Raw genomic sequence first — 20,256 nt, forward strand, 5'->3', positions numbered from 1 at the left:
GAGTCACCTGACACCTTGTTAGACAGTTGTAAGGTTCTATTGCTGGCCCCAGTGGGGTCGTCAGTAAACTGGAGTGATGTCCAAACATCATTATACGCTGCTCCGATATTAAAGCAAAGGGATTAGCAACTTATTGCAAGCAACCTGGATTTGTCATTGTGCTGTCCTTATCCAATTTCCAACCACTAATGCGACTGTAGCCTGCAGGCAGAAGGACCTACAGCCAAACTTTAAAAAATGGGGGAGGAAAGTTCCCTCCAACCCTCCCAGTTTTATCCGCTATTTAACAGCTTCTAGTACCCAGCCAGGTATGTGGAAGAATTTTTTTTTCCCTTCCCTTCAATGCTTATGTGTAAGCTGAAAAAGAAAGATCAAGAAAATACTGAAATTTCTCAGTTTACTATTCACTCCAACTCTTGGTATTTAATCTGTCAGATCTGAGGGGCTTACCCTATGGAGGAGGGGATTAATTCCGTTTGCATGGCAAACCAAGCAAAGAAATAAACAAATAAATCCTATTGGTGAAAGCTGGCTCTGGGCGTTGAGGGGAGGGTGAGAGGATTCCAGATACTTTCTCACTTCCTCTTCAACCTTTGCTTCCTCAGTTATTAAGTTAGGTTCCCATAAAAGGGCCCCATGTTTTGATGAAATGCTTTAGGGTGTCCTGAGCATTTTTCATCATTCTTATTTTAAATGGGCTAGATAGGGCAGAATCTATAGTAGGTTCCATGAGGGTACTTGAATTCCAAAGGAGTTTGCGAGATGTACCCTAAAAGAAGATAGCAAGTTCTCCCATCAATTCTCTCTCTCTCTTTTTTTTTTTTTTTTTGCTTTTTAGGGCCACGTCTGTTTAGGGCATATGGAAGTTCCCAGGCTAGGGGTCGAATAGGAGCTGCAGCTGCTGGCCTACATCACAGCCACAGCAAGGCAGATCTGAGCTGTAGCTGTGATCTACACCACAGCTCACAGCAACACTGGATCTCCAACCCACTGAGCAAGGCCAGGGATCGAATCCCCATCCTCGTGGATACTAGTCTGGTTCATTACTGCTGAGCCACAATGGGAACTCCAGGCCATCAATTCTCTTTAACTAACCTATATTAATTCTTCCACTATAGACAGACATTGTTCTAGGCATTATGAGATATGCCCAAATAAATACACCATAACCTCTGTCCCTCAGGAATGTTCTTCCATATAGCCTGTAAGATAAAAATGATGTTCCTTGACTATCTTTCAGAGTTGACATTTATCATTTTATTTTTATTTTCAGAGTTCTTATGCTCCCTGTTAAACCTAGCCAGATGCCCTTAGCTGACATCAACTCCTAAGAGGGAAAAAAATGTCTTATGATCTGACAGCTTCTTTCAGGCGCTAAGCATAGTGATTCCAAACTTGGCACATAGTGGGCATCCAATACATGTTACTATAGTAACACTATGACCAATCAGTACCCACTATGCACTCCTCTGTTCTTACATCATTAAATGCCTCTGGAAAACCTCCACCCATCTTGGACTGGCCAGCTTTAAGTTCTGGTATACTCCTAAACTGATGCACTTACCACTGTGCTCTAATACTTATTAAACTCTTATAGTTCTTTGGAATTATTTATTTCAAAGTGAGATTTGAGTGACCCTAGGCATAGGTTACATATAAAGACACAAAATAAACATGGCACATCTTCCAACAAGGTCAATTCAGGGGTCAAAACCTAAGTATTTTAGTTGGAAAACCACTTTAAATAATTTTAACAGTCTTGCTATATGTAATAAATCATTTCAGACCCATCTAAAAACAATCCAATGACTTCTCTTTTCTTTTAGCATAGTTTTTTAAATTGAAGTTTGATTTACAATGTTTTGTTAGTTTTAGGTGTACAGCAAAGTGATTCAGCTATACATATATATTTTTTTCAGATTTTATTCCTTTACAGTATATTACAAAATATTGAGTAGTGGTCCCTCTGCTATACAGCAAGTCCCTGTTGATTTTATATCTTATATATACAGTATTAGTGTGTTTGTTTGGGATTAATGTAACATAGTATTTTATAATGCATCTAGCATGAGTATCTTATACGGGCTAATGGAAATTCTGAATGCATTTTTTTAAAGTTCATACACAAACATTCAAAATTTCCTGTTCATAATGGGGTTCCATAGCATTATACGCTAACCAGGAAAACAGAAATGACTCAAGATCTTTTTGATGGAAGAAATTTGTTACAAAATATTGGTTACATGGGGGTGTTAGAATAGCAGAGAAGGAGTTCCTGCTGTCACTCAACAGGATTGGTGGCATCTTCGGAGCAATGGGACGCAGGTTCGACTCCTGGCCCTGCACATGAGTTAAGGATCCAACTGTGGCTTGGATCTCATCCCTCGCCCAGGAACTCCATATGCTGTAGGGTGGCCAAAAAAGAAAGAATAGCAGAGAAGTCAGACAAGTTACATTTCACTATTTGCAACACATAATTAGCGACTGTTTATTATGCATGACAGTGCTTAGGTACTCTTGGGAATATAATGGTAAGCTGAAGCCTTGACCAGCTAATGAATATTATAAAGATAAAACTATACTAATTTCATAAAAAACTAGATTAACTGGTTTATATTGAATTAACGATTTCCTTGAAATAGACCTAGAATAATGAGACTGAATATAACATATTCTTATTAAATAGTGGTATAAATGTTTGTTTTCCTGATTTATTAGTTTTAAAATCTCTAGATTTTCATATGAGCCATATAACTTTTTTTGGACATAATAGCAGTTCAGTTAATGTTTGGTATATAAAAAAATTCACATATAAGTTTTCATGAGCTTGTATTATATTTACCTACAACTTTAACATCTATACACGTAAATCTTAAATTACTTGATGGCAAGGTAGGGCAGTTCAATTTTTGAAATTATAACTATATATGCATGTGAGTGGAAAATTACTGGGTGCAGATAAATCAACATCAATAATGGATTAGAATTAACCTCCTGTTTGTATGGAAGAGAGCAGGCAAAAAAATATAAATGGCAGAAGTAGAATCAAAGATTTAGTGGTCTGGGGCCATTTAGTACAAGAACAGTGGTCCCTAAGGGCATCACTGCAGAAACAGGGCTATGAAATAAATGATCGCTTTAATGATGACCATGAATCATCAATAAAAATGTGAAAGGCCTACATTATTTTCCATTTAATAAGGCTGGATTATATATATAATATATAATATGCCATAGGTGTGGCCCTATATATATAGTTTATGAGAAGAAGTCTTTTAAAAATATGGTAATAAAAGAAATAATTTTTAATTAAATGGAAAGTTTACTTATGCAGAACCTCTCATTTTCCCACAATGCTACATGTATAAAATGTCATTTTGACAATTTAGTCACCTAACTCAACAAAGCAGTGAATTTGTATCATAGTGAAAAGAAGAAATGGCGCAGAAACACTCTTTCATGGCAAAGATACAATTTTGCCAGGAGGGAGAGAGGAGACAGGCTGGCTGGACAGGAGTGAATCCCTTCCAGGCTGGACATCCTGCCAGTGTGGGGAAGAACATCCCCTACTGTTGACAGAAAGATTCTGCCCTTGTGTCCTCCAAACTGCTGTTTCCTAGGAAGCAGGTGCCCAGGGGGCAAGAAGGGCTTCCACAACAAAAGATGCTAAATGAGCCTGAGTGTTACCAATACACTGGTCTCACCAATTGTCTCTCCCGTGTTTTCTTCTTTATTCCAAATCAGCTTGATAAAACGCTCCTTATACAGAATGAGACAACTTAAAAAGCCAGCAATGTAATAGATATGAAAACACACAGATACATGCCCCCACAGAGCCATGCTCATCTTCTCTTTAGATATTTTTAGGGCCCAAGGTTCACGGCAAAGTCATAAACAAAGAGTTTTATATGAGATAGCATATTTATTTTCTACGGCTGCATAACAAAACACCATAAGTTTAATGACTTAAAATATCACAAATCTATTATCTTCAGGTTGTGGGCCAAGAGTTCAGACAGGCTTGGCTGGGTTCACTGTTTAACTGGAGGCTCTCAGGAAGAATCCACCTCCTAACTCATTCAGATTGTGGATAGAAGTCATTTCCTGGGAATTCCCATCATGGCTCAGGGTAAACGAATCTGACTAGCATCCACAAGGATACAGGTTCGATCCCTGGCCTGGCTCAGTGGGTTAAGGATCCGGCGTTGCTGTGAGCTGTGGTGTAGGTCGCAGACTTGGCTTGGATCCCACCTGGCTGTGGCTGTGGTTGTGGTGTAGGCCAGCAGCTATAGCTCCAATTCAAGTCCTAGCTTGGGAACCTCCATATGCCATAGGTGTGGCCCTAAAAATACACACACACACACACACACACACACACACACACACACACACACACACACACACAAAAGAATTCACTTTCTTGTGGCTATGGAATGGAGGTCCCTTGTTTCCTTGCTGACTATCAGACAAGGTCTACTCTCTACTCATAAAACTCCATCGGAGATTTTTCTCACGTGGTCCCGTCCATCCTAAAAGCAGTGGCACTTCAATTCCTTCTCATACTGAATCTCTCTGCCTTCCTTTTCTGCCACAGCAGGAGAAAGCTCTCCTCTTTCAAGGGATTCTGTGTTTTATTGGCCTCACCTTGATAATCCTGGGTATTTTCTCCACCTTAAGGCCAAGTGTGCCACATAGCACAGTATATTCATAAACACTGTCTGACTGATCACATGCATAGGTTCCTGGGATTAGGGCAGCATACCTTTCGGTGGTCATTTTAGAGATTCTGCCAACCACAAATAGCTTTAGCATTTCAATAGCTAACCTTCCATAAAAGATACAAATTTATTTATTTATTTATTTTTTGTCTTTTTGCCTTTTCTAGGGCCGCTCCCGCGGCATATGGAGGTTCCCAGGCTAGGGGTCGAATCGGAGCTGTAACTGCCGGCCTACACCAGAGCCATAGCAACGCAGGATCCAAGCTGCATCTGCAACCTACACCACAGCTCACGGCAAAGCCGGATCCTTAACCCACTGAACCAGGGCAGGGATCGAACCCACAACCTCATGGTTCCTAGTCGGATTCTTTAACCACTGAGCCACAACGGGAACTCCAGATACAAATTTATTTTTATTTACTACATGACAAAGAATATTATTTAGAGGGTTTTTGTTTTGTTTTGTTTTTTGTTTTTTTACGATGCAGGAGAAAGGGAGGGAGAAGAAGAGATGGTAGGGAAAGACATTCGAGAGAGCGAAAGTCAAGTTTCTACTGAAAGGAAGGGAAGGGATATAAAAATGTGTCCTACCAAGATTCCAGATAAAAGGTGAAATATAAAGACCCTCACAGGGAAGCCCAAGTTTAAAAGGGCAAGTTGAACATATGTTTATACATCTGTTCCCTCTGTGACACTGAAATTTTTTTTTTTTTTAAATGAATGAAAAGGTGTAAATCAACAAGGATAAAGAAGACAAGAGAGGAGCGAATATCCAACAATAGAGGTTAACACCGTTTGGAAAGATGGAAAATGGGTTAATGAAACTGACTTAGCCAAGCAGAGGATGCTTAAATCTAGATGCCTCTAGAGGAGGATCAAGACCAGGAGAGGCCAATCAAAGCAGAAGTTGGTAGCTTTTGGAAAGCGGGTAGTACTCCCCACTGATAAGTAAATGTCCTAAATGACCTCAATTCGTTGAAATGCGGGCAACCCCGTTACATTAACAAGAGTGAACCTCTCAAGGACATCCTAGGTGTTTCCACTGAAAGGCCTATGTCCCCAGACTAATGGTCTCAAGGTCAATTCATCAGCTTGTCAATGGCTCTCCAGTGAGTTCAAAGGAAGTCCCAGTTGACACTGATCAAAGTTGAAAGAAACAGGGCTGGCCCTGGGGCCTGCACAAGGCTTCAGGGTTGTTTACTGTGCAATTCTTAGGACCATGGGAAAACTTGCTAATTCTCATCAAATCCCTTAGGACATGGCATTTTTCATTCTGCAGAGATTTATTCAGATACACTTTAGAAGCTGGCTTTCTTTAGCTTTGGAAGATTTGCTTTTGGCCTTATGTCTAGGAAACTTCTCTTAAAAATACTAAAGTGATTGAGAAAGATGGAGAACATAACATCCCAATAGAAAATTGCTGCTATAATACAGATGTTTAGCATTTTCTTATGAAATCATAAATATATGACCCAAAAGTGCAACCATGATGGCTATAAGGGACGGTAGGGAATACAGGTGATCTTTTCTCTGAAGCTCATGATGGAATGACATCTCCCATACATACGTGTGTGTACATAAACTTGGCCTCTGCTTCACCTCCATTGTTCTACCCTCTGACTTTTCTTCTAATAAAAAGCTAAATATTCACAGAGGCTTTTTAAAAATCTATACCATAAAAGTCCATCATTTTGCAAGGAAGATCTGTTAAGAAAACTCAGTACTGTAAAGTCTAAATAAAAGTTAGCCATGGATTGGCCCTTTCAGTATCTAGAAAATTCCCATTCATAGAAAATTCCCATAAGAATTCAGTGGGATCTAAATGAAATGGGGCTAAAGGAAGGAAAATATATTTAAACATAAGCTAAGATACATCAGCATTGTTTTTCTTCAGAATCCTGATTTTTATGTTAGCATGCACAATATAATTATATCAATAACATGGTGAAGTTTGAGTGGTTGGTCATAATATCTGAAATTTAATAGATTCTGAGCAATTATGCAACTAGGGGTCATTTTTGATTCTAAGCTAACAATTCCCAAAGCCCTTCAAATCAACTAGAATCCAGAAGAAAAATTGCTTAAGTTTTCATATCTTTCGCACACACTAGTGTACTGTAAGGAAGAGGATAACCAAGGATAGTTAAAATATACAAAAACACTAGCTAAACTTTCACTCGGATATGTTGTTCTGTGTATAAAAAGGCAATCAATGTATTACTCAAATATCCCTGAAAATGTGAAAGTATGTCTTTTTGGTTTGCTTTTTTTTTTAATAGTGAATCTCACATCCATTGGAGAAGGTTGTATAGAAGTAATTAATACTCATTAAATATTAATTGCTTATTTATTAGCACTATCACAAACACAGTGAAAAAGCAGCAACCAAATAATCTAAAAGAATATGAATGTTCTAAAATTTCATTGAATAAAACTAATTTCATTTTTATTCAATGAAATAATCCTTGAAATATGAATCAAATATGAAATAATCAATGAAATAATCAGAATCAAAACAATTTTACCTATTTTAGGGACTCAGTATCAACTATATCAACTTGAAATGTGCATGGGTTTGAGGTTATTTTTTCAGTAGTAATGACAAGTTAGCAGGGAATATATCGGTATGCCCATCTTGAGTTCTCTATAACCAAGCAATGCACATGTGTGGCATGGTTAGCTTACCCATGTTTCCTAAGCATTATAACAAGTTCATATTGCCTCTCAGTCTGGAGTATCATTTCTGGTTCTTTTGCATCTGATAAAAATTGAAACTTGGGACTTTAACAGTCTTGAACTCGTGACGGATGTCTTTGAACTTGGGCTGGACAATTTACCTCTTAGATAATACACTGTAAAATTGAGAGTAATTAATACTTGCCTTCCCTTATCATGTACTTCACGTACTTCATTTACTAAGCTTATAACCAAGCAGGGCCCTGTAGGGCTCCTGAGCACAAAAGCCTTTCTGTGTCCCCCTTTTCTTGTTTTTAGGAAATGGGCCTCATTCAGCCTCCATGACCTTTCCTGAGTTTTTAGGGACAGGTTGAGACAGTTGCTGATCAGGGAAGGAAGGGGATGCAAAGACAAGGGAGGAGCAGTCAAGAAATAACAGTACAGCCTTGGAGCAGGGTCTTGGTTCCCTCTCAAGGAATACACATAATGATGTAGGCATCTTATATACATAAGAGAAAAGTTATATTCCTTATGTTTCTTTTAGAAATGAATACTTTAAAATTGAACAGCTCAGAGTCCTTCTTTGTCCTTCTCCCTGGCTTAACTGCACCCTAAACACAATCACCGGTAAGCTAAAGATTAGACACCCTGAGCACAACTGCCTGTGGATTAAAGACTATTAGCACATGATGTTTTTCAGAAACTTTCTGAAAAAGTTTTCTGGTTTGTTCTAGTCTTGATCAATATGCCCTTTTTGCAAGTACTCTTATTCTGGGCAATAACCCAGAAGACCACCGTCATGATCATGCCAAGATCTCCTAACTCCGGCTTTGATGACTAAGATTCCCCCAAAGAAAAAAGAATGCATTTTTGTCCTATTCCTGATTCCTACCTGAAAACCTGTTTTTCTCCCTTTTATTATTTCCCCTCAGTTCTTCCCAATGGAGAGCACAGTCTTTAAGGCATTAACCTGCTGTAACCTCCTTTGCCTGGCAAAGCAATAAAAGTTATATTTTCCTCCTTCACCCAAAACTCTGTCTCTGTGTTCCTACTCAACACCAGTAGACAGAGGCCAAATTTCAGCAACAAACTCAGGGAAATATTCAGGTAAATTTACTTCTGAAGTGTCTACTGAACATAGATCTGGTGAAGAACCTCAAAACACAAGTTTGTGGAGTCAGAATAACGTAACAAAAAGGATATTTCAGATCCTGCATGGGTGCGTGCCATAAATATAGTTGGCAGTAATTATGCCCTTGCCTCACAAAATTTAACATCCTTTCAGGGCTCTGTAATCTTAGATTAAATAAAACCCAATCAGGGTGACTACTTTAGCTTAGTAAACACCTGGTAATCCCTCCAAAACTTTCATAAATATAAGCTCCTGCCCCAGTCACTATAGGCAGAATTATTATCATCCCCTTGAGTACTCAAGTTTTAGCTCAGAGTTCTGTGCAATTGTGACAGGTAGTGTTTTACCCCATAAGGCAAAGATCATATCTGTTTCACCCTAGCAACTCCAGAATCTAACCTACTGCTTAAATTCATTACATGAATCAATAAATGAACAAACAAATTGAAGACATGTTGCTTTAGAAAAATTTCTTCCTCCCTGCTTTTCACTTTAAAGTACCAAAATACATCTTCAACAACCTAGGACATAGAATAAGCCTGAACACCACAGATTAAATTTAAAAATTTTAGAATTAAAAATTTAAGTCTATAAATGACACGACATTTTTATTCTTGCCTTAAGAAGCAGACAGGTTATGTGATCCATTGTAAGTAGATTGACATTTTCCATGTGCACCCAAGAAATCAACTTTCATTTAGATATTATTATAATTAGAAACTTACCCAGAGCTGATGATTCCCTTTGACTGAGTCACCAGTAGGGCCCCAACAGTGATATTTAGAGCATTCTCTAGTACTCCTATCTGGTGAGCAGTGATCACCTGGTGAGCCAGACTCTGTAATTTGTTACTTGATAAGGATGGAATTGGTCCAGTGTTCCTCATTGTTGGCGGATCACCAATTTCAATGACCATCACTTTTGAGACAGTGTCCATAGTGGTTGGCGATAAGACTCGATATGAGCTCATCTCTATCATGAGAGGTCTACGTTGACCAGCTCTATCATGATTGACACAAGTCACAACTGGGCAATTGCGTTTTCGCTTTGTTTTACTGTCAGCAATGGCCTTTAAGGTTGATTCATCGCCAGGTATCTCATGAATAAGTCTGATCTGGTCTTGGCAAACCTTTAAGAAGTCAGTTAGTCTTTCAAGGATCATGACTTCCCAGCCTTTTTCTAGAACTGAAAACATCACAGTGAGGGCCAAATGAATGGCAACACCTGAGCGTATTTCAACAGGCTCCTCTCCTTGCAGGACAACATACAAGAGGTTATCCATGATGCTGAAATAGTTGGAGCCAATTGGCTCATTCAGCAGTGAGGAAGCTGATTGAACCAGAGTAGGCGGAATGAGTCTTTCCCCTAAGAAAACATGGGGGCTCTGAAGTTCATGGTAGAACACAGCCAAGAGGAGCTTGGAGGTACTTTTGTTCCCCAATAGAAAAAAACGCAAGATTTGAGGAGTCTGATCCACAAAGCAGACCTTGGTGATCTCCCTGGTGGGTAAAATGGAATAGAAAGCAGATACAGACCCTGAAGTGGAGCAGGGAGTATTGGCATTTATGCTACTAAAGGTGTCAACAAATCCACTAGTCACAGATACAACTGGATATAACTTCTGCATGGCCCACGTGGCATCAGCACTGTCAAGAATTAAGATCACTTGGTCAGTCTGCTTGCAGATGTAGCCTTGTATTGGAGCTCGGTATGTGCATTTCTGCTCTTCTCTGAATGTGCCTATAAAATAAATAAAAATAAATCGGTGATACAAGAATTGTAATCTCTCGAGGACGATCTACAATTCCTCACCCTCACCATCATCTGTAACCTCAAGAAATATTTATTGAACATTCAACCCTAACCCTAACCCTATTGAAAATGCAAAGAAATCTTGAGCAAAATATGGAAAAATACGTATGTTAACTAACTGCTGTTTAATATAATTTAAATGTATATGTGACATAATATGTTATTTAAAGTTAATAATGGATGTAACAGCTAAGTGGTAAAAGAGTTGAAAAAGGAAAGTGATTAAGAAAAAGGAAGAACCTCTAAGGCCTCCATAATGGAAAAAGGATAGGCGAGAAGGCGGTAACAATATCTGGGTCAATGGGAAGGAGGTAGGTTGAAGGGGCAGGAACAGAGACTTTAAGGAGGTACATTAAAATTGAAACGGTATATTGTGACCAGATTGCGAGAGTTTGGATGTCAGACTATATCATTTTCTCATACTTCCTTTTTCTCTAAATATGAAGAATAAAGAAAGACAAGAAAAGGAAAAGAGGAAAGTAGCAATTTGGAGAGTAACGACATTAAATAGAGACCAAGGTGAGGACGGTTGCAGCTAATGAATACATTTTAAAGAAACAGTATTATTCACTTTCCCCATTTTTCTAATCTTCCTGTTTATGAACCTAGAGTAGTTTTTGTTCTGAAATCAAAGGTTTATTTTATCTTCCAACCAAAGAGTTCCTTTGACTTTTTTTATTTTTTTGCTTTTTTAGGGCTGTACTCACAGCATATAGAACTTCCCAGCTAGAGGCTGAATTCAAGCTACAACTGCAGTCCTATACCACAGCCATAGCAACGCAGGATCCAAGCCACATTTGGGACATACACCACAGCTCACAGCAAGGCCAGATCCTTAAGCCACTGAGAAAGGCCAGGGATCGAACCCACATCCTCATGGATGCTAGTCGGATTCATTTCTGCTGTGCCACAATGAGAACTCCCCTTTTGACTTAAAATGTACAGGTACTGAATTGTATTGTTTTCTACTTATTTTAACTTGCATATTCATCTAAGCTTAAGGATTGGAACAACAATCTAAATCAAATTATTACTAACATAGGCTATACTATACTTGAGCATGATCTAGACACCTCCTACATCCTTCCTCCCATATAATATAAGAAATCTGTGCCCATCAAAACTACAATGAGATATCACCTTACAATGGTCAGAAAATGGCCATGATTAAAAAATCCACAAACTATAAAGGATGGAGAGAGTGTGGAGAAAAAGAAATCCTCCTATGTTGTTGGTGGGAATCCAGTGCAGCCACTGTGGAAAACAGTGTAGAGATTCATTAAGAAACTAAAAAAAAGTTATCATATGATCCAACAATCTGACTCTTGAGCGTATATCTGGAGAAAATTCTAATTCTAAAAGATACATGCACCCAGTGTTCACTGCAGCACTATTTACAATAGCCAAGACATGGAAACAACCTAAATGTTCACTGACTGATGAATGGATAAAGAAGAGGTAGTACATATATACAACAGAATGCTACTCAGCTATAAAAAAGAATGAAATAATGCTTTTTCAGCAAGATGGATGGGCCTAGAGATTATCATACTCTGTACAGAGAAAGACAAATACCGTATGATATCACTTATATTTGGACTCTAAAGAATGATACAAATGAACTTATTTACAAGACAGAAACAGACTCACAGACATAGAAAACAACTTTATGGTTACTAAAGGGGAAGGGGGGAGGAATAAATTAGGAGTATGGGATTAGCAGGTATAAACTGCTCTATATAAAGCAGATAAACAACAAGGACCTACTGGAATAGCAGAGGGAACTCTACTCAATGTTTTGTAATAACTTATAATAAAAAATAATATTAAAAATAATATAAAGTATATATGTGTATATATTCTTTTTAATATTATTTTTGTATGTACCACATTGTATTATGTACATATATTCTTCTTAATATTATTTTTAGTATATTCAAAAATAAAATATTTTGTAATAACCTATAATAAAATAATATTAAAAAGAATACATATACATACTATATATACTATGTATATATGTATAAGCATATACATACATACTATATATATGCTATGTATATATGTATGTGTGTATATATATTCTTTTTAATATTATTTTTTATTATAGGTTATTACAAAATACTGAGTAGAGTTCCCTCTGCTATTTCAGTAGCAGAGTGGGTGTATAGCAAAGTGATTCAATTTTATATACATATATTTTTACAGATAAAATATAAAGATATATATATTTATATATATAAAATGAATCACTTTGCTAAAATATAAAGATATATATACATATATTTATACATATAAAATTGAATCTCTTAGCCATATACCCAAAACAAACATAACACTGTCAATCAACTATAACTCAATTACAAAAAAGAGTATCATAGATCTCTTTTATCTATGGAAAAGAGATAAGTTGAAGGAAAGTTGAAGGGAAAAAAAAAAAATCTGTGCCAAAGCAGCCTATGGTATCAATAATCTTTAATCACCAAAGTGCTGCTTATGGTTTACTTGTACCTCAACTGTAATAACAACCACAGGTCAAAATTACAAGGAAAATTGTAACATATTATTTTACAAAAGAATTGTCTCAAAGTAATGCCTCAACCATGACTTCACAAATTTAGAAAAAAGAGCAAAGCAAATCAAAAGTAGAAAAAGAAAATAATGAATATGACAGCACAACTTAATGAAATAGACAACAAACAAAAAAAAAAGAGAAAGTGAATAAAGCTAAAATTTGATTCTTAGAAAAGGTCAACAAATTGATTGACCCCACACTAGACTGACCAAGATATAAAGAAATAGCATTAAGTCACCAGTTTCAAGAACAAAAGGATTATTACTTCATATCCTACAGATAAAGATTGAGACTATTCCAAACAAACTTTATGCCAACAAATTCAACAACTTAGATGAAATAGGCAGATTCCTTGAAAACCGACACAAGATAAAACAGAAAATTCTTATTTATCTTTGTCTCAAGTAAACTGAACTCACTAAATTAAATGCTAAAGAGATTTAATTGTAAAATACTTTTTTTGTGTTTTCTTTTTTTTTTTTTTTTTTAGGGCTGCACTCGCAGCATATGGAAGTTCCCAGACTAGGGGTCGAATCAGAGTTGCAGCTACCAGTCTACACCACAGCCACAGCAATGCCAGATCCAAGCTGTCTGTGACCTAAACCACAGCTCAGGGCAACACTGGATTCTTAACTCACTGAGCAAGGCCAGGGATTGAACCTGCATCCTCATGGTTGCTAGTTGGGTTTGTTACCGCTTAGCCATGATGGGAACTGCAATTATAAAATGCTTTTTAAATGGTCACCTTTACATAATTGTGTTTTCTCTCTATGGTTCATATAATATGGACATGCTAAAGAGAAATAAACTGTCTTCAACATCATGGAAACAGTATGAAAGAAACTAATTAATTGCATGATCTTCATAGCCATGGAAATTTCGCTTTGAGATGCTGATACACCAGGCTCTACTACAGGTTACCCTTTTCAGATGTGACAGGTAGCCTTCTCTCATGGAAGATTTTTGAATCACACTGGTTCCTCTTTTCTAAACCTACTGCTCACTCTCCTTTTTTTTTTTCTTTTTTTTTTAAGCATTTTTTCCCCAGTCATACTAGTGCCATTGATGAATCATTCACATTCCATCCAGTTCTATTGATCTCTGACTTTGTTCTTCTAGCTTCTCATCCAAGTCTTTTAAAGTGACCTCTATAGATTGCTAATGTCTTGGAACTGTACCTAAATAAAACATTCTCTTAGTTGATGTGATTCTTAATCCTTCTTTGCTACTATCTGTACGGTGATAAATTACATAAACGCTAGACATCAGGGTCCTTAAGGGTTATTCCACAAAGTCTGCAACTATATCTTCTATATATAAATTATCATGGGGTTTAATACCCTATCTCAAACACACAAGATACTCCTTAATATGTATCAGTTGACTGATATGTAATGTCCTTTTTAAAACTTCTATTTTTTAGGAGTTCCCATCATGGCGCAGCGGAAACGAATCCGACTAGGAACCATGAGGTTGCAGGTTCAATCCCTGGCCTCGCTCAGTGGGTTAAGGATCTGGTGTTGCTGTGAGCTGTGGTGTAGGTGGCAGACGCGGTTCGGATCTGGCATTGCTGTGGCTCTGGCGTAGGCTGGCAGCAACAGCTCCAATTTGACCCCTAGCCTGGGAACCTCCGTATGCTGCTGGTGCGGCCCTAAAAAAAAAAAAAAAAAAAGGCAAACAACAAAACTTCTATTCTTCAAATAATTTGTATCTATTCTTTCCAAGTGTCTAGTCATAAGATTATTATTCCATAGCTGGAATACAATTTAAACCAACTCATCACAATTACAGAGTATATTACAAATATGCATTGTGAGAACTTCCCCTTAATGTTATAATTTGATAACTCAATACTGTGAGAGATCCAAGTATTTCACATGAAATTGTAAGACTGAAATTATGGCTTATTATATTTATATGAATAGTCTTGGAAAGAATAGATACAAATTATTTGAAGAATAGAAGTTTTGTTGTTTGCCTTTTTTTTTTTTTTTTGGTCTTTTTTTTTTTTTTTTTTTTTTGTCTTTTTAGGGCTGCCCCTGTGGCATATGGAAGTTCCCAGACTAGGGGTTGAATTGGAGCTACAGCTGTCAGCTGAAGCCACAGCCACAGCAACGGCGGGATCTGAGCCGCATCTGCGACCTACACCACAGCTCATGGCAAGGTCTGATCCTTAACCAACTGAGCAAGGCCAGGGATCGAACCCACATCCTCATGGATACTAGTTAGATTCATTACTGCTAAGCCATAACAGGAACTCCTGAATATTCTGTTCTTAAATCGCATAACTGTTTTGTCCACAAAACAAATTTCTGTATGACAAAGATTTTTATGTTTCTTGGCTGATTCATTAATTCATTAAACAAATAGAAAGGTAGAAACATAAGTTTTTCTTTCTCTACCTCTATTCCTGATGGCAGGTACAGTCTAAGGCAACAAAAATGAACCATCTGCAATGTGATTCAATTTTTTTTTTAGAATAATAGGTATAACAGGAGCTATAGTACTAGAATGCATACCATCAACATGGTTCAGTGATGAGTTCTTTTCATTATTCATATATATTGCTCCCAGGAGCTAATCCACCAAGAAAACTGAACCCCCGGGTCATCTTTACCCTCAGGATCCAAAGCTCTCTATTCTCCTCTTCAGCAGTGACACTGGATGAGCAGAAACTGATACTCAGGTTGGAGGCAGGATCTCAAGGAGGAGAATAGAAGGCAAGAGAGAAGGGTTTGAACCAGGAAGGATCAGAGAAGGTTTGTAGGTAAGAATTTGAGAGGACATAATCTCTGCTGTGTTTCAGAGCATATGTGTTCCCTGGAGTGTTTGGGACTCAGGCCCAGTGCCCATGAGCAAGCTCAGGAATACAGTGATAGATTATAAAAAGAATGTCACATCTTCATAATCCATTGGAATTCTGGTACGAATTGGATTATAAATCCTATGAATTGAGGCAAGGAATTATTTAATGAGAATCTTTGTGTATGCCTAATCTGCTAATAGTGAGAAGATTTGGTCACTAACTATGTGACCTCTTTCTTCAATAATAAGGAGTCAGTTGCCTTTTCATTATTATTAAGTACTGCAATGTGATTAGGAATTAAGTGTCAGGCACATATGGTTACTCAAATACGTGTCAATGCCTTATTTATATTTTGCCAGTTCCCTTCCTGATCCCAGGGTAACGAGTGCAGTATCAATTACATGCACTGCTTTTGTGCATGATTTATTTATTTATTTTTTTAATCTGTATGAACATCTTACTAGGAAAGAAATGCAGGGGTTCGGATTTCTAAAACATTTAGTTGGAGGCCTACCACTATGACCTTCAAGAAGTCAGTAACTAGTATCTCCTAATTTAAGTCAGAAGAGTTTCATGAAACATTAATGATTATAAATCATTCTTCCCATGCCTTCCTCCCTGTGTCCCTATAAAAGAGAGGACATACCCATTTGATCACTGTTAAGTATAAAGAATATTTAAAACGACTTCTTTGGTTCAGCTCTTCTTGACAAAATACAACATAGAACACTCACCCTCCTAAACCATATACTCTTTATAAATTTTGCTATCCTGAAAAATAATGTTGTGTTAAAAAACCCTGTAGTAAATAACATATTAATTACATTTTAAGGCTATTCAGGCTTATAAAAGAGACAGTGTTTCTCTGGTCCTGTGTGTTTTGGAATTCAGAGATGAAGTTTCTTTGACAGTAATGTGAGAATGATAATTGGGATGTGACTGCCAGGTCTCTTTGTAAAGGAGATAAAAGTGAATACAAATAATATTTATTCACCAGAGAAAAAATAATTTATATAGTGGATACATTATTATAATTAACTGGAAAATCCTTCTTTTATAAAGAAAGTTAAAACAGATAAAAAACAACAACAATGGAAAATAATGGCAAAATAATTCCACTAAATAATTTCATAGTCATTTCTGGTAGCACAGTCTTACTTCTTTTTTTTAAATTAAAGTATAGTTGATTTATAATGTTTCGTCAAGTTCTGCTGTACAGCAAAGTGAACCAATCACACATATTTCCCTGTGCTGTAGGATCCCAAGACTTACTTTAAACAAAAATTTCTACCTTGGAGTTTTGACAATAAGGATACTACACAAAGAGAATTCTCCTTGTGAGTTGAAAAATAGGTTCTTTTAAAATAATTAATACTTAATTGTATTAAATAAGTCCAGCACTCAGGAGATGATTGTGAAAAGTAGCTAATGCATAACTCTGATCATTCAGAGCTTCATGAAATGCACTAGAAAAAATCAGATTACTGTGTTCAGACACAAACTAAGGTTTTACAGGTAAGACAGTACAGAGAATGGTGGACTCTGAAGGAACTGGATGAACAGAGTAAACAGAATCCAGAGCCCTTTAAAAGCTGGTAGATCTGGTAGGTCCAACAACTCCATCTCTCAAGGAGCAGGAAGGAAGAGAGAAAGTGTTTGTGCAGGTGGAGGTGGGGGGGGGGGTGGGAGATTGATGTCATGCTTATCTGCAGGGACAGGTGAGGCAATCAAGGTCATCAAGTTAAAGTCAAGTGTGAAGGTGTGGATTGGGGGTGAGGGAAGAAGGATGGAGTAGAATGTTTGTAGATTGAGAAAATAGTGTGAAACAATCATCATGCAAGAGAAGGAACCCAGCCTTTCTGGATTTTAGCTCCTATACAATGTTGAGGAGCTAGTCTATAAAAATAGATACAAAATTATGAATGAAAAATCAGAAATACAAGTGAGAAGATATTAGTCAAATGAGAAAATCATCACAATTATAAATTTAAATTTCTTGAATACCATAAGCTCCATGATAAAATCTAGAGAAAAGTAATATTAATGAATTACCCAACATAACCCTGTATTACTTCTTGCCTATTTCTGGGTTGCACTTCCGTGTTGCTTCTTTATGACAACAATGGTGTAATCATTTCTACAGAGGAGACAGAAAGATAACTCAGTCTTTTCTTTAGCCTGGATGATTGACATTTGTTTTCTATTACTGGTAGTTTAGAAGAATTCCTTTTGGTTTCACAACTAATGATTGGTAATGCATAAATATTCAGAATCATTGACAAATGTAGAGAATTTCCCAGAAAGCTTCTCTAACGTGTGAGCTGTAGTATTTGAATAAATTTTCATAGAGTAACTTTCATGACACTGTCATTTCAAGCTGTACGTCTCCCCCACCTCTCACTTTATTCTCACACCTTAGGATGCATTCATATCACTGTGTGACTTAGGGCCTGGCTCTGGCACAACATGGGTAAGTTGACATAAGTGGCTAGGAAAAAGTTAACATACAGGTGGTTGTGAACCACAAAAAAAACACATCCTATTAGACCCACATCAAATGTATATCCAACTGAGCCTCCTCATAGCAAGATCCTAAGAATGTTTGTGGCTACTCCAGTGTCATACATCCGTACCGTACTTATGAAAGGAATACTGGAAAGGATGAAAGAGAATTTAGACGGAGAAGGGAGGGTTATCTTAAATTTTAGTAAAAGCATCTCCATTTTGCAAATTTTACAAAAATATAGAGCCATGTGAACATATTGCTAGGATTCATTTGGGTATCTTCTTGGAAGTGGCCCATGTAAATGAGGACTGAAAACCCAAACTCATCACCTTCCCAGTAAGTCAGCTTGTGTTATGGGAAGTATATGAACACCTGTCTTGGCTATGCCTAGTAGGAAGGCATGGACATCAGGGCAGCTGGGTTCACAGAAGGTTGGGTTGCTGCCTGTGTTTGAGAAGAAGAAACAGAGGGTTATACGTGTTAAAGATGTTTGCAAATAACTAATTACAATGATGCATTATAATTAGACAGCTCAGCTGCCTAATGAGAGAAATAAAGCAGGGAATTTATGTATACCACCCCCCCCCGCAAAGAAAGACACATGGTGATGGATTTTTTTTTTTTTTTGGTCTTTTTGCCATTTTCTTGGGCCACTCCAGCGGCATATGGAGGTTCCCAGGCTAGGGGTCGAATCGGAGCTGTAGCCACTGGCCTACACCAGAGCCATAGCAACATGGGATCCGAGCCGTGTCTGCGACCTACACCACAGCTCACAGCAACACTGGATCCTTAACCCACTGAGCAAGGCCAGGGATCGAACCCACAACCTCATAGTTCTTAGTCGGATTCGTTAACCACTGAGCCACTGAGCCACGACAGGAACTCCCATGGTGATGGATTTAATGTCACAGGGAAAAGGTTCTTGGACAAAGGAGCTGGAAAGAACTGAGTCATATCGGAGTTCCCCTTGTGGCACAGCTGAAACAAATCTGACTAGTAACCATGAGGTTGAGGCTTCAATCCCTGGCCTCGCTCAGTGGGTTAAGGATCCGGTGTCGTCGTGAGCTGTGGTATAGGTCACAGACATGGTTCGGAAACTGCACTGCTGTGGCTGTGGCAAAGTCCAGCAGCTGTAGCTCCAATTCGACCCCTAGCCTGGGAACCTCTGTATGCCCCAGGTGCATCCCAAAAAAAGCAAAAAAAAAAAAAAAAAAAAAGAATTGCATCATGATCTTAGAGTAAGTTACTTGAGTTCATGATTTTGAAAGTTGTCGATGACAACAATTTCAATGTTATGACTGTGTGTAAGGAGGAATGGAAAAAAGGCATACTGGAAAAAAAAAACAATAACATTTATTGAAGACTGTCTGCATTAGGTTTTCTAGAGAAGTCTTGAAGATAAGTAGAAAGAGACTGAATATACAGAGACAATGGCCAGACCATGTATAAAAATAGAATTCTCATCCACAAAGTGCTGTAACCAGTCCAGGAAGCCAGCCTATTATCAGCAGCGGTCAGTTCAGGAAGTCAAATTTCTATCTGCAGCAACTAATCCAGGATGACCACACAATAAACCAGTTTTTATTAAAGGGCTCTTACATAGAGCATGGGGGCAATATAAAAACAATCAGAAGAATAGAGAAACAATTAGAGAAACTCAGAAACAAAGAACCCCTCAAACAAAGGTCTAAGGGTATAACAACTAAGAGGCTTTAAAAGGGAGTGGCAGCTTTAGGCTAGGTTCAAGTTGAGGCAAAAGGATTAAAGAATGCTCTATGAACATAGAGAAGAGTTTGTTAGTTCCAACCTCAGAATTCCACCCAGTAGCTGGAGCAAAATTTGGAGGAAGGGAGTGAAAGACTGGATGAGCCTTGAATGAATCAGGAAAGAAATGTCTTCCGGAGATAATAAATAGTGCATGGTGATGGAGGTGTGGTAGAGACTGAGGTGAGATGGGAGATTCAGGAAAACACACTGTATTGTCACACTCTGTAACAGGGGCGTGGAAACTATCCCCATGGGTCCTGAGGA

General features: G+C 37.7%; 1 protein-coding gene across 4 annotated transcripts in view; it reads right to left on the reverse strand.

The window, feature by feature from the left end:
- The window catches only part of PKHD1 (PKHD1 ciliary IPT domain containing fibrocystin/polyductin), a 479,188-nt gene that overhangs the window by 39,503 nt on the left and 419,429 nt on the right, over positions 1 to 20,256 (reverse strand). For all 4 annotated transcript variants that reach the window (XM_084968324.1, XM_084968322.1, XM_021098817.2 and 1 more), the window contains exon 61: positions 9,252 to 10,266. In XM_084968324.1, the coding sequence (XP_084824450.1) occupies positions 9,252 to 10,266 (1,015 nt within the window). The remainder of the gene's footprint in view (positions 1 to 9,251; positions 10,267 to 20,256) is intronic.

Source organism: Sus scrofa, chromosome 7, assembly GCF_054392235.1.
Source record: "Sus scrofa isolate SSC_HxYL_T2T_F1_AM1 chromosome 7, Sscrofa_HxYL_maternal_Yorkshire_Landrace_v2.0, whole genome shotgun sequence".
In the NCBI taxonomy this organism is placed as follows: domain Eukaryota; kingdom Metazoa; phylum Chordata; class Mammalia; order Artiodactyla; family Suidae; genus Sus; species Sus scrofa.